The sequence below is a fragment of the Pseudochaenichthys georgianus genome, chromosome 6, assembly GCF_902827115.2.
Source record: "Pseudochaenichthys georgianus chromosome 6, fPseGeo1.2, whole genome shotgun sequence".
Taxonomy (NCBI): Eukaryota; Metazoa; Chordata; class Actinopteri; order Perciformes; family Channichthyidae; genus Pseudochaenichthys; species Pseudochaenichthys georgianus.
In genome coordinates, this window is record NC_047508.1 from 17,863,936 (window position 1) to 17,891,169 (window position 27,234).

At 42.9% G+C, this 27,234-nt stretch overlaps 1 protein-coding gene across 2 annotated transcripts in view; it reads right to left on the bottom strand.

Annotated features, from left to right (window-relative positions):
* Positions 1-739: 739 nt before the first annotated feature.
* Positions 740-27,234, bottom strand: part of mtss1la (MTSS I-BAR domain containing 2a) — a 29,627-nt gene continuing 3,132 nt past the window's right edge. The window contains exons 2-15 of one of the 2 annotated variants that reach the window (XM_034085253.2): positions 26,880-26,941; positions 26,716-26,789; positions 11,663-11,747; positions 11,367-11,458; positions 11,200-11,274; positions 8,650-8,807; positions 7,933-8,040; positions 7,122-7,219; positions 4,509-4,641; positions 3,800-3,874; positions 3,458-3,613; positions 2,930-3,100; positions 2,575-2,740; positions 740-2,194 (exon numbers count right to left, since the gene is read on the bottom strand). In XM_034085253.2, the coding sequence (XP_033941144.1) occupies positions 1,392-2,194; positions 2,575-2,740; positions 2,930-3,100; positions 3,458-3,613; positions 3,800-3,874; positions 4,509-4,641; positions 7,122-7,219; positions 7,933-8,040; positions 8,650-8,807; positions 11,200-11,274; positions 11,367-11,458; positions 11,663-11,747; positions 26,716-26,789; positions 26,880-26,941 (2,256 nt within the window). In that variant the 3' untranslated portion in view covers positions 740-1,391. The remainder of the gene's footprint in view (positions 2,195-2,574; positions 2,741-2,929; positions 3,101-3,457; positions 3,614-3,799; positions 3,875-4,508; positions 4,642-7,121; positions 7,220-7,932; positions 8,041-8,649; positions 8,808-11,199; positions 11,275-11,366; positions 11,459-11,662; positions 11,748-26,715; positions 26,790-26,879; positions 26,942-27,234) is intronic. The other variant, XM_034085256.2, reaches the window with a different exon arrangement.

The following is a 27,234-nucleotide window of genomic DNA, read 5'->3' on the forward strand; positions in this document are numbered from 1 at the left end:
CTTCATCACATGTATCGCTCATCTCTCCAGCCAGCCAAATGTCTCTCTACTGAGACCGTAATGTTGATATCTTACATTTCTGTTTCCTGTTAACGCCATTTAGCTCGGCCACAGTGAAGGGGCTCTGGCGCCCCCCTCTGTTTTCAGTGCAGTGTTGTATAGTACAACTGCATGCAATGTTATATAGAATTGAGCAGAAAATTACCAGGAAAAACTAATTGAATTGGGTTTCAGATAAAACAACCGCACACAGACCGCTGGGAAAATAAAGATAACAGTACAAAATGTACACAAATACACAAATCATAACATACTTAGTTTAAGTGCAGTATAAATTGTGAGGTAGAGAAAGCTCAGAAGGAATGCATTTCTAATACAAAATGATAGTTACATAAATCTAAAGAGATGAAAATTTAAAAAATGGAAAAATAAATTTACATATATTGGTAATCTAATACAATTTGGTAGTGAATCGGAAGCTATTGTTTATGTGGATAATTATGTAAATGATGCTGTATGATGTCCTTTTGTTGTTCTATTTATGTTTTTATGTTTCATGTGGAACTACTTGAGCAGGTCTCCCTTGAAAAAGAGATCAATGATCTCAATGGGATTTATCTGTATAAATAAAGGTTTGAAATGAATTTGGTGAATACCTAAAACCAAGAAATTGTCTGCATTGTGGGCACAATGGATGAAATAGTTTCTGTATACCTTTTCGACAAAGACAATCAAGCAATTTAACAATAAAAAGCCTGTTTAATTGCAGAATATATTGACAGTACAGTACAGCAATAAAAGCACTGCCATATTGCTTCTATTTTACATGACTTACACAGCTGCTACTCATCTTATTAAACAAAAACAGTAATACGGTAGTTGTACAGTAATGATGAGAAACACAACATACAAACAGGCTCACAGAGCACTGTGCCCATCACTTTTTACTGACAGGCGTCCTTTGTTAATTAAGAAATGCACAATATTATAATAATCATAAGAGCAAGAAAAACAAAGACACAAAGCATTCGATCTCTACAGCAGTGACATCCTCATCACTGGGGCAATAGGGAACAAACTGGGCTGAAACAAGCAGTCACACAGGGAGCAGAGAGCACAGCCACAAAGCCCACAGACAATAACAAAAGAGAAGAATAAAAACCAAAAGAATATGGATTACTTTGTACGTACGCAATACATACAAGACATTAATTGACTTAACGTTGTCCACTCTTTACTCTGTGAACTTGCCTTCATTCACCACATTACATCCTCTTTATAACTTGTACCTCAGTTTATGTGTCACATGAGTGCTGTCTCATCTCACTACAAAGCTTCAGTTTGAAATAAGGGCACCACGGCTGCCTCCTCACAGCCTTCTTCTCCGACAGCTACCGAAAGAACCTGGGAGCCGACCTGTCATCAGTCACTGACTTGCGGAGCTTCACTCCCCGGCGTATCGACACCAGCATATCCTTGTCCTCCTGGGTAGTGGAGGACGGCTCCTGCGGCACACACCGAGCCGGATCCCCTGGCAGTGGGCTGTGGAAAGAGAAGTTCCCCTCACCGAGGGCGTTTGCGCTGGCTGCCAGCTCCCCTATCTTCTCCACCAGGCTGTGGCGGTTGGCAGCGAGCTGAGGATCTTCCTCAGCGTTGTGGGCAGCCATGCCCAGGGCCTGCTGGGTGTAAAGGGTCCTGTCCGCCCCTCCTCCACAGCCCCAGGCTGTATCGGGGAGGCTCATCCGCTTTGGAGAAGCCCTCATGTAGTCACCAGCAGTTGGGTCATCACCGTACAGAAACTCCTCGCTGCCGGCATGGTACTGTGACGGGCTGCCATAGCCCGGGGAATCTGGCACTGTGGGGGTCTTAACCGGCACGATGGGGGGCCGGATGGGAATGGGGCCAGTTGTGGATGGCGTCCGTCTCACCCCAGTTTTGGAAGATGGCGTCCGGCGAATGGTGGCCGTCCCTGAGGTGATGACTGCGGAGCTGCTCCCCCCTGCACCGTTTGTAGTGCCCTGCAGGGTCTTACCTGCAGGCAGACCTGCGGTGCTGGCAGGCCTCTTGGTCTGGATCATGCGGCGGTAGCTCTGAGCGATGTTACTGTGGCGTGGGATGGTGGAGGACTTGTCAAAGTCTGCCTGTCCTTCGCTGTCAGCATCCCCATTGAGAGAGTAGCATTCATAATCCGAACCTGAGGTGACAGTGAGTCATGAGCATCTATATGTTTCCTCTGCATAATAATGAACACAGAAAACAACTTTGTTTGAGGGAGATATCTTGAAGAAATCATATCTTGTTCAAAATACACAAGTATGTTTCAGAAATGTATAAAGACAATGTATTGTCCAAGAAAACTATTGCGATAACAATCTTACTGTTATTTCAGGAATATTTGATGGCATTAATATGATTATATAAAAGCTTAATGATGCAAGTACACCCTTAGAAAGAGCAATGACATTTTCATCCATAAGAACATTTCAAATACCGTGCGATTTGTGAATAACGTAAACATCCTGACTGGCCTAACCATGTATGTTTGACCCTGAAGAACTGTTAAGGACGGGTTACCTTGGGAGGGTATGGTGTCCTCGGAGCAGGATGGGGTGTTGGTCTGGGTGCTGTAGCCGCTGGAGTACTGCAGAGAGTCCCTGCTGCTCTTCTGCTGCTCCATACTGAGGCCTCTGGTCAGGACCATGGCCAGAGTACTGGCTGCCGGAGAGTGAGCCTCACCATGCTGAAGTGCGCGCACACGCACGCACACACACACACACACACACACACACACACACACACACACACACACACACACACAGAAAATACATAAAGATTAGCACACATTTACATATGCAGTTCACAACATTCTAAAAAGGTGGGCACATTTATATACTGACATTTACATTTTTACTCCATGAGGACTTCTTACCTTGGCTGCAATGCTTCCTGGGCCCATTCTTGCTCGGTGTGGATCATCGGGATGCATCCCAGAATACCCCAGTGGACTGGGCGGAGCCTCCAGTTCTCTCATCTTATCCATAGACTCCCTCCTACGCTGCAGAGTGCTGGCCAGTGATGGCTCGCAGGATTTGGCCCAGTCCTGCAGCGGCAGACAGAATAATGAAGACTGTCCTAAATATGCGCCTCTCTTCAGGGTTTGCCGCCCAACAGTCGTGCAATCCAGTTAAACACAGAAACTGCTGGTTTGGCTCATGAACTGGTTAGATGCAGATGTAGACATGGGCACCAAGCTATGCCAGTGTTGTTGAATGATAAAGCGGTCTCAGTTTAGCAAATATTGCTAAACTGAGCTTGATGAGCAACAGCAAAATGGTGACTGTGAGGTTAATCTAGTTGCTTATCGATGTGCATGAAGGCAATAAATCACAAGAGGCAAAGAAGCAACAAAGTTTTAAAAGAAAGAAAAAAAAAAGTTAAATTGCAAATGAAAACAAACCTTCCAGCTAGGAATCTTTGATGTGGGTGAGGGGGTGTTGGATCCGGGGGAGTGGTTAAATGTGGGGGACGCAGGAAGTATGACAGACAGAGGTCTGATGGTGCCAGTGTGTGAGAAAGCAGGGCGGAAGGTACCGAAGGATGAGCATGAGCCAAACTGCAGAACGGACAGACAAGTCAGAGTGCTCAACATCCATGGATAGACTGTGGCTGTCAGGAAGAGCCTGCAGGCCTCTTAAAGCTATAGATAACACCGGGTGAAATGCATGGCACAGTGCTTGTGTGTGTGACTGCATGTGTGTGTGTTCAATAAAGCAAGTAGATTGGTTCATGCAGTACTAACCGCCGTGGGAGAGTTGCACTCGCTGACAGACTGGCAGGTTTCTGAAGCCTCTGAGGAGGCTGAGCTGGTTGATTTCTGGGAAATGGAAAATGGAGTAAAAACAAAGTGGAAGGGGAAGGGGAAGAGGAAGAGCGGAGAGAAAGGTAGGAGTGAGAGATGAGAGATGTATAGGAAGAGGGTGAGAGTTGGAGAAGAGTGTTGATGAGCTTTAGGAGGAGGGAGGTATGTTGGTCTCTGAGGGGATCTATAGACCATAGCCTATATTGAAAATAAAGTAGCCTCTAAGATCATTTATTCAGAAAAGAACATTGCATCAGCTGGTGCCCAGTGTACTCTGCACTCTGCACTCTGTTCGGACCGTGAGAGTCAGAATAACTATCAGTCTGGAGGATAACAATTCTACATTTCAGCAAAACTCCATAAGCTCTCTGGCTTTGGGGAAAAAATGTATTCTCGCATTGAGACCGATGTGTTTTTGTCTGAAATGCAAACATGACAAGATTGAAGATGCCCAATGGAAAAGGATTGATCTTATATAGAGTATAGAGAATGGTAGTAGATCGACACTGACAATAAAGTGGTGTGTTTCTGTGTGTTTGGCCTGAGGGATTTAGAGGAAGTCTGATTTGTTGCTGGTTTGGCCGACATAATCCCCCCCAGTCTCCCCTGATTGGAGAATAAAGTTCAGTTTTATGGCTGAGTTCGCTACCTGGCTGGCGATGTCAGAGGGCATGGGTGACGGAGGCTTGGAGTGGGTGTTGGCGTCCTGAGATACGAAGCCCGAGTCGTGGGAGGAGACGCTGCTGAGCCGATGGGCGCCTGCAGAGGGCATCTGGAGAATGCTGTTGACAGGATAACACATGAGCTTAAACTCAAAATATATGGAGTATTGATAACAACCAAATAAAAACAAATCCACCAAGAAATACATCGACATTTGTATTTTCCTCTTATGTTTTCATCTAATGAGTCATCACTTCGATAAATGGAGGATTTCTATTGACTAAATGAAATCTAACAAGGGAAAAAGGCATTTGTATTTCCCTTTTATGTATCAGTTAGTTTTATCATATGCCGCATTAAAATGGCACAAACAAAATGAAGAGTTGTTTTGCATTTCTGTGTTTTCCAGCATAGAGGCGCATACATGTGTCAATAATAAGAACACTTTATCTTTGAAGAGGCACAGCGGTTTGAAGATGCAACATACATTTTAAAAATGTTAAACCAATCAACTATCGTGTTAAATGTTAAAACAATCACCTATCGTATCTCATAATGAGGGTCTGACCATGGGCGCGGCTATGGCTTGCAGCACATTTTTGATTTTGGGTTTGAGAATTATTTTGATGTGTTTTTGAATGCAGCCCTTTGGACCACAGGGAACTATTTTAATGTGAAAGGATGTCCGTCATGGCCGCTATCAGTTTGTCTAAGCAAGGATACGGTTTGGCCCCATACTGTAGCTGCGATTGCTTATTTGGGTTTCAAATGGAAAATGAATGATGCATCTTTGTCTTCTCAAAAGAAAAGCCCCCTCATGCCTTCCTATGCTGAGTGATGACAGTGCTTTGCATTCAGTTACCATGCTGATCTCTGTGGGACAAAACTGACTCTCACCTCACTTTGTTTCCCTGTGCTATGAGGCAATTATTTTCATGTAGCATGGAAACAGTCAGATCAACATTAAAGGAATAAAGACAAATCACTGCCTTTTAACGTGTTGTTTGTTCTAAATTATGCCAGAGTAAATGCCTGCATACCTTTTTTATTTCACATGTTCCCCTTGTTTGATTTGAGTCTATGTGAGCATCGTAAATCTTCCATAAAAGCATACAATATGAATGTGAAACAGGATCATGATGAATATTTCATCATTTCCCTCGCCTTACTTTGTTCTGAAACGTGTTACAGGGAGATTTATGTGTAGGCCAGTGCAAAAGAGCATAACAAGTTCCATGAAAAATGTATCGCAAAAGCTGGGATCGGGAAGGCAGTGAACATTCAAAATTATGCCATTCTTCTAATTTTGGTGCATTGATCCCTTCTTTTGATTTTGCCTTCCCTCTGAACATTAACATCCGTCTTCGCTTTGTGTCTCCTGCTCTGTCATTCTCACTCAGCGTTGCTTCTCTTTGTCACCCACGCGTTTGAAAATGTGCAACATATGCGTCTCACCTTCCCTCTGTACTTCTCCCCCACTCCTCCTCCTCCTCCTCCTCCTCTCCCTCCGGAATTGATCTGAAGTTATCACTTCTCCTTAATCTTTTTCCCCTGGGATGAGGCTCGTGGAAGAATGCTAACTAAATATGACAAATTAAATAACTATAAATGATTCATTACACTGTCCTTATGCCCCTTTCTCTCTCATCTGTGTCTTTTAATAAGCGTTCCGAGAGCTTGTGTTTCTTCCGTTTTGCTTCATTGCGTTTGCCTTTGGATCAGAAACAGATGGAGAACCAAGTAGGTCTGCACATAAACGGCCACTTCTTTTGAATTTCCATATACCACTGAAAATCCCCCACAACTGAATCATGACACGCTTTGGTATGAAAAAGGTTTTTAATGATGAACTAAAGCGCTATAGAAATACAATTTATTATTATGATTATTAACTAAAACATTGACATCGGTCAAGCCGGTTTTGCGTCATTCCTTTAAGTGGCTGCGTTGACAATACATGTAGAATACAAAAAAGATGCAGCTGTGTTAATCGGCAAAGATATCAGTGATGTTATGTCAGAACCGTAACATTAAAGCAGGGCGACTCGAGGCTTGATGTTCCTTTAACTGAACAATTCAAGGGTTTATATGTGAAGAGAATCTCCGCTCCTGACCCAAAAAGCTCTTTTGACCCACATTTTCCTTCCTTAGACTTTCAAATATGTAAAACTTGGTTCTCGTCTAGGATCACGGCTGTCAGGCTGTAATGTTTTACAGCTTTGGAGCTAATCTGGCTGTAAGAAGCTTGAGAAGTGCAAATCTGCCACGAGCACGAGCGGAGAAGCTGGCGAGATACACCGTGTAGTGCGTGTCGCCTGTCACTGATAGTGTGGCTCTGTAGTGGTGGGGGGAGGGGGTCCCCAGCACCTGTATTCATGACATACTTTATGCACTTTTGTCTTTGCTTTTTGGTGTAATAACAGAGTTGAAATCAAGACTGTGCATAGGTGTTTACTCAAAACAACATGACAGCTCAGATCCAGCATGAATAATAATCCGCCCGTAGCAACACACCTGACATGGTATATGAAACAATGCACGCTGAACAGAGAACAAAGAGCAACAAGGGGTGGGTGTGTGTATACGAGTGTGTTTATACCTGCACATGCTGCTCTTCCTGGAGCCTGTGTTGCTTGGGGAGGAAGGGGGGGTCTGGTAGGACCAGCTGTAGTCGGAGCCCTTCAGGTCCCGGATGACCTGCGGCAACACATAATCATATGGTGATGATATATACGTGTAATTGTTAAAATAGTAATACAACAAATGCTAATTGGGACTTGTATCCTCATCTCCCCAAAAGGTTATTCGACAAGCTGTGCTCAAGGGGGAAGAATTCATTTTAAATCACTCGGTTTAGCCATGGTGTGGTGCAATCGTAATAGGGAAGGTATGTCGATTTCAGAAAAGGCTTTATAATTTCCTGAAACAGCTAAGCATTGTATTTTTAAGCAAGTGTTACTCAATCAGGAGTTAATAATATAATTATGTGTTAGTAACTTTTTTCACGAGCATATAGCCACGCATATTATGCTCCAAGGCATAGGAGCTATTTTTGTATATAATATACCAGGGACACCGTCATTTATCTCTAGTGGAATAATAGCCTCGTCTATAGTCTTAGTTAAATTAAATAAAAACACAAGAGTAAATAAATCTGAACTTCTCCCTGACACAAAATATGTTGTGTAAGGCTTTTGTTATACCACAAATAATTGTTTGTTGGATCGATTATGTGTTTGTTTTGATCCTAGTGGTCGTTATTATAAAAGGATAGAATCAACAGACTCATTAAAACTGTGAACTGTAATCACACAAAGTGGATTTGATTTGGATCAAAATAACCTGCCCATCTGTGCATGTCAGATAATAAGTGTAGCAGCAGCATCGGTAGAATCGTTATCGGCCCTTACCTGCTCACTGGCGGGTGGCAGCTTGTGGGGGTCTTCAGTCAGCAAAGTGAGGTCATCAACAATTGGCTGTAAATGTGTTATTTCTCCCAGCATGGCTATCTCTGCATTCTGGAGGGGGAAACAGGATGGGTCAAATTAAACGGAGACTACATCAGCAACAAAGCAAAACATCAGGGATGGCAAAGTACACACATACTTTACTCAAGTAAAAGTAAAGAAGTATGGGCTTCGAAATGTACTTAAGTAAAAAGTACCCATAACTACCAGCTGTTTTAAAGAGTACCTGACCTCACTTCATATGAATAGAACAATAATGTCATTGTTAGCTAATGAACGTTTTGATGCTGAACAACGGCAACATGACAACGTTTCCATTGGTCCCTCTTCTTTAGAGAAGACCAGGAAATGATGGATACACGGATCGTGTGAAAAAAGGCACGCAATGACTCTAAATAATAATGATCTTGCCTCCAAAGACAGATTAAAACTTAAGTAACGAGCCTGTTTTGAAAATGTAAGAAGTATAAAGTACAGGCATTTGTGTTAAAAATGTATGAAAGAAAAGTAAAAAGTAATCAGAAAAATAAGTAGTGGAGTAAAGTAACGTTACCAGACAAATGTACTTAGGTACAGCAACGAAGTATTTGTACACCACTACTTCCCACATCTGCAAAACATGTATTTACAGCCGCGAGGTGAAGTCTAAATGTTCCTCACCACCACAGGCTGCAGCAGGGTGATGAAAGTACAGTAACGCCCCCTCTCCTCCAGCAGGGCTCTGCGCACCGCCTGCTTCTCCGTCTCCTCCATCAGCAGGTACATGTCACTCACGTCCTGCATGGCACTGTCCAGCTGGGGGCGCAAGTTACCCCGGCCTATTAAAATGCAAAGCAAAGGGTGCAGACACACAGAAGAGGGGAGGGCGGAGGGAGGGAAGATGTGAGGAGGGTTGAATAAAGAAAGATAAGAGAGGAGGAGGAATGAAGAGAGATTGAGAAATTGAGGGGCGGGTGATAACGATGTGAAGGAAGTAAAGTGGACATAGGTCAGGGAGGAGGGAAAGAGTAAAACAAAACGAGATGATTAGAACACATAATGATACATTGCTGTGTACTGGAGGTCAACACACTGACAAACATTACACTCAAGTGATTCATGTTCATGGGAATGAGTGGACGCTGAAACATGTCAACAATCGTGAACTGATGCAAAACAACTGGTGGTGACTTGAATGTCCTGAAATGGATGTTAAGAGAATGTCTAAAGAGTTATTCGTGATTGCAAACCACAATGACACTAGATGATGGATGACGGAAGGCAAAAGAATAAAAGGTTGCAATGAAAATGAAAATGGAGATGCCATATTTTCTGTCACTGATGGCGTCAATTACTCTGCCAGAAAAAAACACCTGATATATCTTACCATTTTTTGGTTTAATCTTAAACAATGCCCTCATTGTAGCTATCTATAAACTTGAAAAACATAAGTAAGAAAAATACTTTTGTCTGCAGATATTCTGTACTAAACAAGACCCCTGTCCAGATGTCTACTCCATGTTTTATTCTTTATAAAATGTCTATAGTCCAACTGAAGAAAAAAAATATCTTTCATCAGCTTATGTAGAAAACGATTGCACAGATTTGGTTTTTGCTACGTTTCTTATATCATAGTTATTCCAACAGTCTTATTGTCTTTTATACTTTGACTGGCACCTTCTATGCGTTTTAGAAATAGCAGTTGAATTGGCTAATATTGCAGAGCACCAGCGTATTATGACACTGATTAAATTAAGAGTCCCATGAGAATGACAGCTTGCTAATTAATAGGCCCTTAAAACCAAAGTTTAGGTCTCTGGGAGTGTTTTTTAGCACTTAGCTAAGGGGAGCCAAATGTCAGTTCAAGACAAAGACGCTAAAATTACTGAGAGGAATGAAAGATTGTCTAAGAGATACTTTGCCAAAAATTGGCAGTTCTTACTTTATTAAGAGGCTTTTAGAGAGTTGAAAGGCTGCATTTGAATGAGTGATACATTTTATGATGGCTAAAGAAATACCATTTAGCTGCTTCAGTTTAAGGGTCCTGTTGCACTGCATTGTGGATACTTAAATAGAACAGAGCTGTCGGTAATGCCATTAGGAACACCTGTTCTATTCCTGCCATGACCTAAGCCTGTTTATTTACATATATAACTTACATCTTCAATGTTTGGATTTCGACAATGAGTTTCAAGTTCAGGTAAAAGAATACTCAATGTTAGATATTTGGGGAAAGTTGCTTTCTTTTCGAGAGTTAAATGAGAAGACAGCAATCAAAACATAAAGCTACATTGGGCAGCTCGTTAGCTTAGGTTAGCATACAGACTAATAACAGGGAACAGGAGCAAGCTAGCTAACTAACTAACATAGCACTATGTAGTTTGTACAATTCAATTTGTTTGTATGAATAAAAAAAGAGATTAATTAGATTATTTTGTGAAATATAAAAAAGTTGGTAGTTTTGTTACTCAAGCAAGGGTAGCCGTTTCCCCCTGTTTACAGCCTTTGTTTAAAGCCAATCTAAAAGGCTGCTGGTGGTAGCCTCTTTAGCATTCAGTGGAGAGTGCTATCCTCTTCTCATCTCTCTGCAGGAAATTCAATAAACCAATTTCTCGAAATGTCAAACAATTCCTTTTCTTAAACAAAACATGCTAAGAAAACACCGTTTTTTTACTGGCAGTTTGTTAAAAAAAGTATTACAATGCCTTTAAAAACTATGTCATGGAGCACAGCAGACATACCTAGAAGCTCTACAGCCAGGGGAAATAGCCAGAAAGAAATAGAGGAGAGGTTGCAGGGACAGGCAGGGGAGGAGAGACAGAAGAACAGGCAATGTTAGCTGTATCACATCAGGGCACATTGCATGTTTATGACCAGACCGTACTACTGGCTTGCAGTAAATCCTGGATGAAAATAGGCGTTTAATTACATCCAGCAGGGGCTAATGCAAACAGCCAGGAAAGAAGATCATTTATTTGATTTATGAGGTAGAAGCTGTAAATCACCCAAAGCTAGAAAGGAGCTTTTGAAATTGTGCCAGGCATTATGATTTGGTTGAGTTGTCATATCTGATGCTACACTCTAGATGTCGCCAGTTTAATCTGAACCATTAGAGCAGAAAGTAGACCAGCAGCACAGCATACTTCATTAATATCTGCCTTAAAATGTCGATGAAGGTGTGGGAGGTTGATAAATTACACATTCTTGCCATAGTGGGAAGTGTTTTCTCACCTTTTCTTGCTTTTTTCTGGAGTTTTATGGTATCCAGCGACTTCCTTTTGATTTCCTGACGAGACCTCTTGTATTCTGCGTAGAGCAACCAAGGAAAATGTCAGCTCCTGTCAAATGTACAGTTCTCACACACACGTATTTATAGTTTGTATTTCCATGTTGTTCACCTTTGGCATGGTCTTTGTCCAGTTGATTGGCTGTCTTCTTCCATTCCTCTATTCTGTCCTGAAGAGGCGTAACCAGGCCTTCCATAAGAGCACTGCAGTGACAAGGAGGCACAGTGTGAGAAGAGCGAGTGAGAGGCATAACAAATAGCTTTACTTCCATCCATGGCGCAAAAACACTCCGTGAAGAGTGGCAGAGAGGGAGGTCAGCAGGGATGGGATCTCGGATCAAAATAATCCTCTCGGAGTAAGAGAGGTACGAAAATTGCAATGGAGGGGGGGAAGCCAGTGACACTTACTTGGTGAAGTGGCGTAATTTTGTCTCAATGCTGCGGTGTCGCATGCACATCCTAGTCAGAGCTGAGCCGACGTCCCTGGTGGCACCTTGGATGAAACAAACAAATTATCAGCCACTACATAAGAGGTTTTCCTTTCAAATTGCAGATTGAAAAATATGTTTTTCTACAGATGCGACGTCATCAAGAGAGCCTTTTGCAAGGTTTATTCCTGTACTGTCAGATGGATTCATCCGTGTGCGTTTCCCTCGTGTGTGTTTCCCTTTGCAGCCACTAGGGGGAAGAGTGCTGAATGTAAAAGCAGACCCAAAAAGTCACATTTGTTTGGGGAAAGCAAATGTGACAGAGTAAACTAAAACCTTCCACTCCCAGCTCCCGCTTCACAAAACATGCATTTATCCTTTTGACACTTCCGGGATTGCGTGCGTAACTCACACCACAACAGTATAAACAACAGCTTGTGTAAATCAGTGACTGTACTTCTCCTCGCCACAGAAGTGTAATTACATGGGTTTGTCAGCCCCTAAAGCCCAGGCTGGCGCACTGTCCCAATGAAGGTTCACAGGCTGGTGTAATATGTGCCAGCACTGATCTGGTTGTAATCTGGGCCACATAGGGCTAATCTGAGGGTCTCTAGCCAAACACAGACACACACAAAGGGAAAGAGAGAGGACCTCTCAGCAGCAGACAGGCCTCAGAGCGGAGGCATGCACGCTTGTGTTTGTATTCACATGTGATTTTTTGGAACGCATGTGCACAGGTTTGTGTGTGGACAGGTGGTGTGATTTACCATCCCCCCACCCTTTCCGAAGTTCTCACCGCCTCTATCCTGGAGGGAAAAGGAGGGAACCCTGTAAGGGGATATCCCTCTATTCTTCCCTGCCTGCTCTGCCTTTCCTGTTCTCTCTGTTTCCTAAACACCATTCATGCAGGGCGGACGCACGAGAAGAGAAACCGACGCACGAGAAGAGAAACCGACTTCAACACTGTAACAAAACAGGCTGTAAGTGATGCATAGAATAAAACAAAAAAGAAACACACAACCAATTTAACGAGGTTGAAATCGACACTCGGTAAGGAATGCTCCATATGGACGTCCGGTGAGACCTGTGCTATTTTTCAAGTTATCACAAAAAGAAAGTAGGTTACCACCATCTGCGGCTGATATCACGTCACAGTGCCAGTTCAAAGAACGTTTCAACACTCGGCTGTCAACTCCAGTGATAGTTGATGCAGTTCAAAGACACAGCAGATCTGGACTCCATCTTGTATGGCAGATGTAGAAAAAAGACAAAGGCTCTGTCCTGTGTGTGCGCTGCTTTTCTACGTGAATGAGAGAGGTGGGGTGAAAGGTGAAAGGTCATCCAGCTGTATCACACGCAGACGTTACACCACCAGCAGAAAGTGATGTAGTGAACATGTGGAACCTATACACTGAGCTCTTGCTATAAATAGCACGAGAGGTGTTCATCATTAAAGGACTGGTGTTGAGTTTCTGTCATGTAGCGGCCTTTATTCAGTGCTGCATGAAGTCATAGGAGACAAGTGTGCACACAGGACATGTGCGCGCAGGTTACAGTAAGTCCTTTTCTGACTTTCTTCTCTGAAATGCATTACAGGAGCCTACAGCTGCAAATCAGCTCTTACAGGATGGAGGGAGACTGAAGGAGAGAGAGGGGGTTCTTTTATCTGTATAACAGACCACCCCAATGTCACCATCGGCCAGCAAGAGCCCCCAACCCCCAGTCTCCTGTCCCATCCACACCTGCCAATTCCTCTTCCTCTCCCCTCCTCTTCCTCTGCCGTCTCCTCCTCTTCCCAGAGGGGGATCAGCTGACAGCTACATCCTGGGGAGGTCCAGAGGCTTCCTGCCTATGTCAGAGAAACCTGCTGGCCTCTGGCCTCCTCCGGATGGACAGGGCTGCAGCGCTTCACTCCCACAGCACCCTGCATGCACTCAGGCATGTGACAAACATATACAAGCTGGGAGGAGGGTTTGGATTGAAATGTTGCAGATTTCAAACTGAACAAATAAATAACAGTCATCCTTCCACCCATCCCAATAGAGAAGTCCCTCCTCTGCTGCTCGGTCTCATATGTGTTCCCGTACTACAAAACTGAATTGACAATTACTTTTCGAAGGATATTTATGTTCCCTTATTATGGTATTTTTGTGTATTACTAATACAATGTAAAGTCTGCTGAAATCTACTTAAAGAAAGGTCATGTTGGTGTGACACAAACACAGGACCTATTACAGGAGACTGTCGCTTGTGTCTCTGTATAAGACAACAAGTCCTCTTTAACTTGTGTAAATGTAATACATAGACCAAATCTGATCAATTGTCTTTTTTGTTTACCTACCCAAGTAATCTGTACGGGTAGCCCTGGGGGGTTCATAGAGAGAGAACTAAATCAAACGAAATCAATTTAGATAAAACGAGGCCACGCTTTATTAATTTGTGCGCACGATATACTTTCTCGTTCGCACGAGATACTTTCTGCTCCGGAGCAGGTTAGGCGTTCAGCATAAGTTACCATGGAGATCTAGCCCACTAAGAAGTGAACCAGCGTCGTAGGACCGGAAACCCAGAGTTTTCCCTGAAGTTAGCTCGCTAAGAGAAAATCCGGCTTCGTAGTACAAGCCGCAGGGCTCCGTAAATCTGCCTTGGTTTTGTTTTATTTACAACTGTAACTGTAAATTACTTTTTTCAAATGTAGGGCTGCCTGCTACATTTTTAGATGACGAGTGAACGAATTGGTTGTTTTGGTCTTTATCGAGAAGGATTTCTTATGTTGAATTAGAAGACTTCCTCTCGTTTCCAAATGTTCCCTCCTTTTGTCCCCCATTTCAGATTGTTATTTGTTGTTCAAGCCCTTTGAAGAAGTTTCACACTTTAAAAATATAATATACCAACTACCTCCATATCTTAGTCTCTTAATACTGGACTTTGTAGTAGCATGCAACGTGGCTAAACGTATGTGGGAGCTGGGAAAGTGATTATTTAGCAGACTTGGACCCCTGCGGCTTCAGGGGAAGCACGGCCTTCCTAGTAGCAGACGCCCACACATGCATTCATGAAGTCAAACACAGACCAGGATGGAAGAGAGCTATGATGAACATAGCCGTATATCTTAGGACACGTATGCAACTGAACAGTAATGTGTAGTTTATCAGACCAGAGCTGCTGCCATGTATGTCGCCGAAGCTAAAAAGACAGCTGGTCCAATATGTAAGCCGAAAACACATGTGACTTGCCACTAGATCTGCGGTGTGTGTTGTCGAATACATAGGATTGTTGGTGGAAACGTCACAACCCTACTGTTGGGGAGAAGTCATAAAATCTTTCCCAGAAGTGAAAGTAGCAATAATAAATTGTAAAAATGCTGTTACGAGTAAAATTCCTGTATTTAAAATCTTACTTATCGGAGATTAGTAGACATTATGTGTTATGGCCCATTTTTGAATCACATATATTATATGAATGGGTTATACTGTAAGTATGTTAACATTATTGTGTATCAAAGCTAGTAAATGTAGATTTCATTTTGGTTTCTTTATATCCTGCTGCTGGATTCTTTAACCAACATTATGGCAATGTTTATTTTTTAGTCGATTGATTTTCTGAATACCATTTTGGTTACCAAAATGTAGTGGAATACAAGTATTAAGTAGCATACAATGAAAATAGGTAAACTGTAAATTGTACTTCGGTACACGTATTCCATCACATTCCACCACTGTTTTAAAGCTCCAGGATCCAGGAGCAGCACAGTGTGGTCCGGGTGTTTAGCGAGTGGTTCCATCCAAATCTCTGGTTCTGATTAACTCCGGTTTCTCGGGGTAGGAGGAGCGCTTTAATGGGTCTGCTTTATAGGGGGCTCTCCTGCCAGGAGCCAGGAGCTAAACCGCCACAGGTCTCCCTCCCTGATGTGTTCAACATGGTAGCTATCTCTCCCTTTCAACCCTGCTGATCGGCTCAGGTTTCATGCGCACTGGAGACTACAGTGAGATTCTGCTGCTGTTGGAGTTCTCAAGCTGAATCCAGTTCTCCTGACTCCAGTGGGTGCTCCCACTTTCTCTGCTTCCTGTGTCAATAAAGCATGTTTATGTGGGCTGTAGAGCGAAAAGGTACAGAACATCCTCACAGCAACACTTCAAGGAATATCATTTTTTGCTAAGCTCTCACAAAGTTTGCCGCTTAGCAAAGGAAATTCCATCATCCGTGAGACAACACTTATTGCTCACCTTGGCACCTTTGGCGTCGCCTGCATGAACAGTTAATCCTAATGCCTTTAGCCTCCCTCGCGCCTTTTAAGTGCTACAGAATGTGACCTGGCAGGGACACAGCGGAGGCCACTGATGGATGAAAGGGGCCGTGGGATGAGAAGTGAGGATGAAAGAGGGTACACACTGCCGAGGTGCCGGCTGGCTTTGGGCAGTCAGAGGGCAGAGGAAGTGTTTGCTGCTGCAGGTGCAACAGGACAAAATCTCCCACGTCAGGCCCAGTAGATATAGGATTGAAAATATGTTTGCCAACACCAACAGGACCTTTGTGCGTTTATCTTCTCAAAGAAACCGAAAAACAGTGCAAAAATGTTTTTGTCAGTAAAGAGAAGAAACAAAAAGAGGATGAAGAGGCATTGCTTTGATTTTTTTAAAGCTCCACTGCTTTCGTGTAGCTACTACTTGAGCAAATATGCCGCTGAGATTTCTGAATTCAAAAACTATCATACATTCAAATCATCAAACATTTGCTTCAAAGCGCAGCTGGAGTTCTGCCGTAGTGTCTGCTTGAGAGACGTCAGTATTAAAAATGTATAAATCCTGTGCTTCTTCTGATAAGGGAGCAATAGCTTCTGATAGAGGGAAGAGAAAGCAGATAAAAGAGCGCCGCACGGACGGACATCGATTGAGGAACAAGAGTGGAATAGTGGAGTCCTAGATCTGAACAAAGTTACTTTAATTGTGGATGACAGACACAGACAGTGTGCAAGTCTTTTGAGAAACTCTATTGAATCTCTCTGATCTAAAATGTAAGTATATTCACGTTCTTAAGAGACGGACTTTTCACAAGATTCTTTGTTCGTGATTGTGAACGACTGTTTCACTCAGTTATATGTAACTGTTTCATCTGCCGACTGATTGAGATTAAAAGTGTATTTTACTTTGTTGACAAAGCCTGATGTGGTGGGACTCTGTTGGATTGAGGGGGTTTCACATCAAAATGACTTTGTTACAAAAGAAAAATAGGCCATGATTGTTTTTATTTATTGTCTTCAATGAGATGAAATCAATCAAGACACAGAACCCACTGCTGTGCTTGTAAAAATAAGAAATACCCCCCATTTCATTTTTGAGATTGTGACAAAATGAATATCTAGTTTTTCGAAATGATAAACTGGCAAGCCTTCGTTTTGCCACAGACTTGACTTTTACTTCTTCTTACACCAAATAAGGAAATATATATCTTTTTTTGTTATATATTTTTGGAAACAGCCAAATATCATAGATATTAAATTCACCATGCAATAATGAAAATAAATGTAGCAAATCTTCACATTTGGAAATTGACCTATCCCTTAGTGACGGTGAGGATGTTCATGATTGTACTTTGGAGAAACCAGAACAACATTCAAAACCTTTGATTCACTTCCTTTCATGTGGAATGTCTCCTCTTACAAGCAACAACACAAATGAAAGGCAGAGGAAACGGCTTCAGGATCAATTGTCACACACACACACACTCACACACACACACACACACACACACACACACACACACACACACACACACTGTTGTCTGGCTTCAATGCACAGCAAGTTTCACCTCACAGCGACAAACAGCCACAGAGGTTGGTGTCTCTTGATGTGGTATAAACAAGTTCTGGAGTGCATTAGGACGAGACAGGAGGAGGAGGAGGAGGAGGAGGAGGAGGAGGAGGAGGAGGAGGAGGAGGAGGAGGAGGAGGTGATATTTTTCTGTTAAAGAAGCTTCCTGTTCGGGGACATAAATGCTGCTGAAAATAAATGCCGCCCCCAGTCCAGATGTGCCGTTTCATTGGAGATGAAAACTGGAAGACAGAGAGAGAAATGCGAAATAGGATAAAGTGAGGATAGAAAGAAGTCGTTTATCCTGAAATAAGTAGAGAGAACAGAGAGGATTGTCTTCACCTCACCTCGAAAGGGGAAACTGGAGGATCATAAGCAATAAAAAAAAGAACCCAGATGTATTTAAACTGAAAGTATAACAGCCAGACACTGACTTTGAGGCAGCGGTCCGTGGAGGTTGTCTCAGCTGAAAAAGTTCTGCCCACTCTCTTGTTCTGCCAAAGTAGCTCATTTGCAAACAATCCTCCGCACAATGCCGACACCTCTGCTGTTTTCCATCCACCACCTGCAGCTGTGAGTCATCAGTTACCCTGAGGGGAAGTTTATCATCATCACTCCACATCTTCCTTGGAGACAAGTTTGTGGGAGAGGCCAATCAGGGCCTAGGTGTCAAATATAAACTCTGTGCATACTTTATATTCACATAATAATAATAATGAAAACTTTTCCATGTGGGTGGTTGGACTGAAATGTCTCTTCTACAAAAACAGTAGATTATACTGGAACAGATCTTTTTTCCCCATAATGATTGAGTTTGACAACAACACCTTCAACTGCTTGTATAAAAAAAACTCGAACTGGAAGCCCTGCTTACCAAAAGAAGATTGAAGTATTCCCATTTTAAAAGCTGACAATGCTAGCAGCTTTGTGAGGATTAGACACATTGTTGCTTAGATCTAAAACATAGTATCGTATATGCATGCTAACACACTCCCAATGACAACGCTAACATCCCAATACTTAAGCTGTCAAAAGTGTACATTCAAGTTCACTATCTTACAACGCGTGTTAGCATAGTTAGTAAGCATTCAACACACAATACAGCTGCGGTTGATGAGAATGTCAGCATATGAAAAAGCCACGGGATCGAAAACATTACGGAAATTAACCTTGAGGGAAACATGAACGCTTGTACCAAGTTGCATGGTTGTTGTTCCACTACAAGACTTTCGACCAATAACCAAGAATGCCCCTTCCCCCATGTTGGCACAAGAGCAATATTGTATTTAGTTAGTACGATTCATCCTCTGCGGATTATGGATGTCTGGACTAACGTGGTGGACCGACATTGCCATCACCAGTGCCAATATGCTCGAATGGTTAAATGACTTGTCACAGTATTTTGATATAAACCGTAAAACAGCACATTGAGAAATATTTAAGAATGCTAGAAATAATCACAACACAAATCATGTGATCCTACCAGCGGTCCTCCACTCGCATCTAGTTTCTCCCTCTCATTCCCTCTTCAATGTCCTCCCTTACATTCCTCCATCAGGCTCTCTGGTGTGTTTTCCCTCCCCTCTCCAGCTCCCTTCCACAGTGAGTGTGTGTTGAGGATAAAGCGGAACACAGTGTTCCTCTCAAGCCTCATGTTTGTTTACTTAGTTTTCTATTTAAACTCAAAGAGAAACGTATGCAGAACATAACTATTTGTTTTTCTTTCCATTATTATTATTATTATTATATTATAACAGGCACCCTTTTGTGCCTGTTCCTCACATCATGGTCTCAGCCACTTGACCCTGTGCATGTAGTCATTACAATAGTGGGAAAACATTAATTGATGCGGCAACGCCTACATTGAGATTTGAGTTTAAAGACCAATAAACTCCCCAAAAAAAAATAAAAAAATGGAGAGCTGTGTAGGAAGCTTTGCGTACACCTAAGGTAGACGTTTGAGAAAGAAATAAGGGGCCCTTATTGATACTTATTGGCTGTGGGTCATTAAATACCTGAATAGCCTCACATAGCATCAGCAGGACCAGAATGCATCAGCCAGTGAATTCATTGAAGAGACAACATGTACATGTATGTCCATTTAAAATCCATAAACCCTACGTGTCTCTAAGCTCCCCTGTACTGGTACAATACAAGCTCATATTGGGCTCCAACATGAAATGTCAGGCTTGATGGATGTCAGGGCCGGTCACGTGGGTCGCACTCTCATTATTTGACATGTCGGTAAAAAATAGCTACGCTGTTGGGACAGTGCAGGGGACAGTAATCCTCTGATCTCACTCTGCACTAGGCCACGGCCGCCTCTCGTCCATGCCAGGCTGTCCAGATGGCTGGTAGGGATATCCGTCCCATCTGCCAAGCCAGAGTAGCACAGGGGCCAAGCAGATTACCGCTTCGCTGAGACACTGATCTACGAACATACCTTCATCCATTCCTCCACTGAGTAAGGACTGCATGAGTAGGAGAAAGAAAGATACACAGTTTGCAATGGCCCAATGGAACTGTAATGTTTTAGTAATGGTGTACAGGCTCCACACGCTCTCTGGCACACATGTGTAAAGAGAGAGAGGTTTAGTCAGCGTTGATGAGGACAAACTTGCAGCGCATCGCAGTCTGACCGGTGATCCCAGAGTGTGAATTTTTAAAGCTGGGGGTTGCTGATCAGGAAGGGAAGTGAAGGCCGTCTCTGTCTGTGTGTTACAGAGTGGGGCTAAGAGGATTAGCTAAACGCCTCTGCCTAGCCTGGATATCCAGAGCTGTGGAAATCCCACTACAACCACAACCCCCAACCATGGCCAAACCCACCCTCTAACTACACTCTCGGGAAAAATATGGCGCCTGCATTTCATCTCCTGATGGACCATTAGCCTGGAAATGCCGGCTCTTTGACCTCTACCTAATTCAACCATGTACAAAAGTGGAAAACATTAAGTCAACCATACACTATATCACATGTCATTCAGCAACAACAAACCACCAAACAGAGCCCACTATTCTCCATGGGTTTGGTCCTCTCAAATAGACAAAACGATTTTAAATGAAGGACGAATATGGCCGAGACACACCAAAAGCCATCAAGCTAAACTGAAACAAAGCCCTCGGAGAAAGATGGTTGTTGAAACATTTATAATCAAAAAGGCTAACATTCTCCTAATACATAGATCTAATACAGACTTTGTGGTCGGCAGGCCTTTATTGTACCCAGATGTGAGAGACAGACATATATCCAATCAGCAAATCCTAGAGAAACAGCGCTGTCAGACACGGTGCCAAAACGCCTGGCAGCAGACTCCTCCAGCTGCTTCATAAAACACAGACACTGACGCCATGGCCGTGACCATAAACTCTAAAAATGGACAACAGGGGCAAGAGGAAGCGTAAATGTGAACATGAGAGGGGGTTGTATGAGGTGGAAATGGAGGGGATGGTCCCAAATACAGCTCTTATGGGGTATGTATGAAAAGCTAAGAGACAACTAAATGCATCAGGACAGGAAATCATAAAACCCTCTTTCATTCACCGTCATCTCTCGCTGGATCAATCAAGAAGCACTAAGCGAGGGGAAATGTTGCTTTTCTTGGCAGGGAAACGTGAACAGTCTGGAGCGAGACTGTGTGAGAGTTGAAGGGGTGACGAGTGTGTCAAAGGTAGATTAAAGGAAGCAGAAGAAGATGGCGATGAAACATCCAGCTGTGCCAGCAGCTGCAGCTTGTCCCCAAACACGAGAGGGGAATCGGGGTGACAGCGTTGAGGGCCAATAGTTCACAGCCGAGGGCCAGCCCCCCCATGGCGCTATGAGCCCTATATGGCGGTGCAGACGCTGAGATAAACATGCTCGCTGCAGGCAGACAGACCCACACACACGTGAAGGAAGGCAGGGGGGGGGGGGAATTGAAACTTTCTAAACGGTGAGCAAGTAATCTCCATTTATCTACCACCGTTTCCTGAACAGACAAGTGCAAAAGCAAGAGGAAAGAGTGGAACATCTGGATGCCAATGTATTTTAGGATTATAACCAGGCTTGGATTTTCATCATTTTAGGGGCAAGGCCATTTGGCCTTTGGCGTCACACATGTTTTCAGGGCGCAAAGGCCACATGCCAGGGCACAAAGGCCATTGAGGGAAACATTTGGATTTGGAGCTTACAAATAAATAACTCCACTTTCTGATAAGAAAAACACACGAATGACATGGAAAACAAATCACTTTTTTAATATCAACCATGTCAAACATTATATCATCATATACTGTAGGCCTATGCCTCCTTAGTATTACCGTATATACAATGAAATACTCTACTTTGAATAATTAGTGTTTGGTATTTTTTCCATCTACTACTTCTCCCATTCACAAATCAAAAATCAAATCAAAAAATCTAAAATTCTATTAATATGTAACAAATATATTCCATTTCAGAGCAGAAGAAACAGCCTTCAAGGGTCAAACTCTGCACACACATCATTCAGCAGTGCACTGTGAAGCTCCAACATTCAACTGTATGACCAAGCAATACTTTGAAATGCAAAAGTGTGTGTGTGTGTGTGTGTGTGTGTGTGTGTGTGTGTGTGTGTGTGTGTGTGTGTGTGTGTGTGTGTGTGTGTGTGTGTGTGTGTGTGTGTGTGTGTGTGTGTGTGTGTGTGTGTGTGTGTGTGTGTGTGTGTGTGTGTGTGTGTGTGTGTGTGTGTGTGTGTGTGTGTGTGTGTGTGTGTGTGTGTGTGTGTGTGTGTGTGTGGACTAGCATAACTATACTTGTGGGGACCTAAATCTGTTTACATAGTCACGTGTGGGGACTCGCCTCCCTTATGGGGACAAATTGGAGGTCCCCATGAGGGGGATCATTAATTTTAGGGTGAAGACTTGGTTAGGTTTAGGGTTAGGGCAAGGTTAAGGTTAAGGGTAGGGTTAGGCATGTGTTGGTTAAGGTTAGGATAAGTCTCTAGGAAATGCATGTAAGTCAATGTAATGTCCCCTGAAGTGATGTATACATGGTGTGTGTGTGTGTGTGTGTGTGTGTGTGTGTGTGTGTGTGTGTGTGTGTGTGTGTGTGTGGTGTGTGTGTGTGTGTGTGTGTGTGTGTGTGTGTGTGTGTGTGTGTGTGTGTGTGTGTGTGTGTGTGTGTGTGTGTGTGTGTGTGTGTGTGTGTGTCTCTTTAATCAACTCCTCACAGCTCCTCATATCTGTTCAGAAACTAGACAACAGTTAAACATGTCTTCTCTGCACACTTGTCAAAGCATGGTTTTTACTAACCGTTGTCAGTATGTAGTTACTTCGGCATCATTTTGAAACGTCTATTACAATTAAATCACGGTAAAATAGGTTAATTTTGTCGTAGTTGGTTTCCAGTATTTACATGGATATAAGCCCCGCCCCCTCTCCAGCACGTCCTGTTTGAATGACAGGAGTAAACACAGCTGACAGCCGTGGTGAAACTCCAGCGGTCAGAGCGATGAGAATATTCGCATCGCGTCCGTTGTAAACGCAGCATAATGCAGTTCAGAAACCACTATTCTGACGCTTTTAAAAGCAACTTCGAAATGTTAACAGTATCAGGGGCACACAGGCCATGGTGGCCGTAGGACGTACAATTATTTTCGGGGCTTCACGTAGGGTGACCAGATCCCAACAAACCAAATGTGGGACAAGGAGTATGGTTGTGTGGGACAATGTGGGACACCCTCTAAACAGCACCCCCCAACCCCGGAAGAAAAACCGTAACAAATATATAACAACAGAGCAGAAAGTGAAGTCAAAATGCAGTTTTTTAATAAAGAAAAGTAAACTAAGGCTAACCAAGGCAGCAGGCATTATTCACTTCAAGTGTTTAGAAATGCATCTTCTTAATTCAACTAGTGTATTACCTGTACAAGTAGGCACAACATAAATTAATAGATAAAATAAAACCAACACTGGCCAGGAGGGAACAGAAACATAATAATACATCAAATAAAATAGCTTTCAGTTTTGTCCATCACAGCAACAGAAGGTGGGCCCCCACACACAGTGTGTGGGCTATTTTGTCACCTAGAACCACTGGTGTCTTTGACTCTGTCAAACAACTCTCCACAGAGGCAGGGGCAAGCACATCTGTTATTATGGACGCTGCTTTTGTACGACCACATGACATTTTCTTTACTATCTCAGAGTCTGGAAACATGGTCGGCGCTAGCTTGTCATTTGACCGGTATGAATGGGAGTGTTGCACTGTATGGTAAACACTGGTTATTTCTGCTGCTGTTACCTTGTCTGAGTGACCATCATTTTTTGGTTTGAGTAGGAATGTCTCCATATAGTGGGGTGTCTCTTTTTGAGCGACACGTTTCTTGTGAGAATCGCATTCTCTGTGTCTTTTGACGTCGTATTCACTGCCATGTGAAATTTCAAAATTACTCTTGCAAAGATTGCAAAAAACTCTCTGAGAGTCGCCCTGCACTGGCTGCACCCACGGGTAAGTGTCTTCCCAGTCTTTGTTGTATGTGCATCTTCTTTTCTTCTTAGCTGTAGTTTCAGTTTCCTCCATGTTCCATAACCTGCTGCGTCGCCTGCGTTCGTTGTTGTTGTTTGGCGGGGTGGGGGGGTGTGTGTGAGTGAGTTACTCTCATTGGTTAACACTTGACCAACCCGCCGTGTGTTACAGTTTGATTGACAGCAAACACAGCCCCCTGATGATAGCCTTCCCTGCTTTCTCAACAGCCATGGGATGAATCTGATTTTAAAGAAAAGCGTTTTAGCCAATCAAAATGAAATATGCGGGACATCGTCTCAATTTGCAGGACGCACCAAAAGTCGTGAAAATGCTGTGCAGTCTGGTCACCCTAGCTTCACGGCCAGACCGAGGGGCAATGACAGCATGGCCGTCATGGCCGTCGGTGAAAATCCTACCCTGATTATAACTCTAAACAAGTTTCCGTGCAGCACACAGCGTTGGGTTCAAAGGTTATCCCAACCCACTACGAGCCAGCTCCATGGATGGCCAGCTCCAGTAAATATCGACATTCCTTCCGTTAAATTCATTGCTGGGGTTCAAGCACGCAATGACTAACATGGCTCCCCACAGGAGAAGTGGGAATGAAATTATGTGCTTGTTAAAAAGCACAAACAATGCAGAATTAGATGGAATCATTTTCGGAAAAAACAAAAGCCACTATGAACAAAGATGTTTTGTTTATATTGGTTGATTCAATTTGTGGGCTGAACATTTGATACATCAAATTACGTTCTACGACCACACTCCATAAGCAGAATGAGTCGGTCTATATTCAATTATTTTAAAGATATTTTCTCGGCATACAATAACTAGGTCTATCCTCGACTGAAGAAATGATTAGTCAATCAACACTCTTTTATCAATTAGTCGATGTAACTGAGTTTCTCCACAAATACAACAAAAGCAACACTTTAAATCTTGTGTTAGCATGAGATGTTCCGATACGTTTCTTAGAAAAAAAGTCATAAAAAACGTTCTAAAATAATTAATCAACTAAGACCTAAACAAGCAATTAGTAGACAAAAAAAACTCTAGAAATGGTGACTTTAAATTGCTTATTTTGTATGGCCATCAGTAAAAAAAAAAGACTAAAAGTTAATAGCCACGCCGGTAGCTGTACTTCAGTAGAGTGCTGCTTTCAGGTAACTGCTAATGCTAGCATAGCAAGCTAAAGCGAATACCATTAGTTTAGCATAGATTCATCCTAAAATAGAATAAATAATTGGACCAATCAAATCAAACCATTGGCACTGGATAAAAACTCAGGTTCTTAGAAAAACTATTAGGATTCATCTTTTATATTTTGACCAAAGTGGCAATTGACAGCAAACCAACGACCCATCCATAGACCGTCAATAGTTCGATTTTTATATGATAAAAAAAAAACCCTCATGTCTTCATTTTTTACCCATCAATTTGTGTCTCAATTAAACATTCTAAACCCAGGTTCATTTTTCCTCTTACTCAAACAAAGTCTCATCACGCAGAGTTCTCTGCACCACTCATTCAGTCTGTGACATTAATCTTACAATTAATGTCCAGCAGAGAAAAGTGAGAGGGCGTATGAGTGACACACTTTGAGGGATGTTATGCATCTATCGCTGTAAAACTCAGTGCACCCCTCTTCTCATCTCACTGTGGTCCATCCATCATTCTGCTGTTCAACTTTCTTTACAGTACTCTCCTCCTTTGAAGTATGGCCCTGTACCTCTTTTTATTGAGGAAGGCTGCCAGCTCCTATAGTGGGTTGACCCGAGTCTACCTTTCTTCATCTTGCCCTCACATCGGGAATCATTTAAAGTCGATGTACGCCATCATGGTAATAAACTGTACTGTTACTGGCCCGGCTGTGGGAGTAAAACTGGTGAGAATGTGTGAACACAGTGGAAGAAGTGCCTCTTTAGTCGCTGCATCAGTAAGTGGTCAGTAGGGGGCTGTGCTAGTGCTAACTCTTTAAAAGCATGTTGGCATGTGACCCGCGGGTCAGGTGGCCGGCTAGCAGCTGTCACTCTTTGAATATCTGTGTGTGTGTCTGTGTGCGTCTATGCTTGTGTGATTGTGTTGCATTTGTCAGGAGACTTTGCACGCTTGTACAGTTTTGTTGACCTACATAAGGCTCTCTACGATCAACTCCAAAGAAATCTGTGTTAACAGCCGCCTCTCCGGCCAGCCTGTCTGCTGCCAGTAGCAGGGTGACAAAGGAGATCAGCAGACCTCATTAAGACCCAAGAAACAATAAGCTCAGATTTTCACTTCACTGAGCTGCACCCCCCCACCCTCACCGCCAGAGCTATCCCAACTTTGACCATCTCAGAGTGGCAGGATAGCATCTTGGGGGCGACACACTGCCTGTCCAATAGTTTTCTTACATTATAGTTCTGCAGCAAACTCATTCTGATACACAATTCATGTACTTGTAGTATTTTCTCTACAGGGTAAGATTTGCTAGTAGGCTTTCAAAATGTGGGAACAGTTAAGATGGATTATTTGGTGAATGGATGACCAATCTGTCAATCAAAGTCTTGCTGAAGCCAGTCAGGAGAACATCAACATTGCATTTAGCTGACGCTTTTATCCAAAGCGACCTACAATAAGTAATAACTTTTTTGGAGCGGCCATTCTTGTCTTGAATTTGGACAATCTGGCTTTTTTTCCCACCACTTCTTTCAGTCTTCCCAGTATGAGAGCTTGTATTAATAAAATAAACCTCCCACTTACCTCTTGAGTTGGTGGCCAAGTCCGCCACCTTCTGAAAGGCATCTAAAAAGGCCACTGCTGCCAGAATTGTGGTCCTGAAAATAAAATGGCACATGCAAGTTTGTATATATTGCTTAAATACTTTTAGCATCCAGGTTTCACCATTTACTGGAAATACTTCTCACCTGAGTTGAGAGTGCAGTTTTGTGGCCTTGGCACTGAAGTCTTCCCAAACAGGGTAAGAGCTCTGATAAGAAAGAGTCAAACAAATAGAGTCAAACAAATATCTCTCCGAGGACATTTAAGTGCACAGGGATAGCTTCTCAAACACACACACACACACACACAGTATGACTGCATATTTAAAAATACATAATAAGCTCCTTGACAGGATACAACACAAAGTTGAAATAAGAAAAACACGATGGAGCTTGGCTCTTCACCCTGAGGTTAAAGACAGGTGGGCGTATGAGCTCCGTGCTCTGACTCATCTTTAAAAAGGTTAACTTAATGTCTCAGTGTACTTATGTAATAATTGTC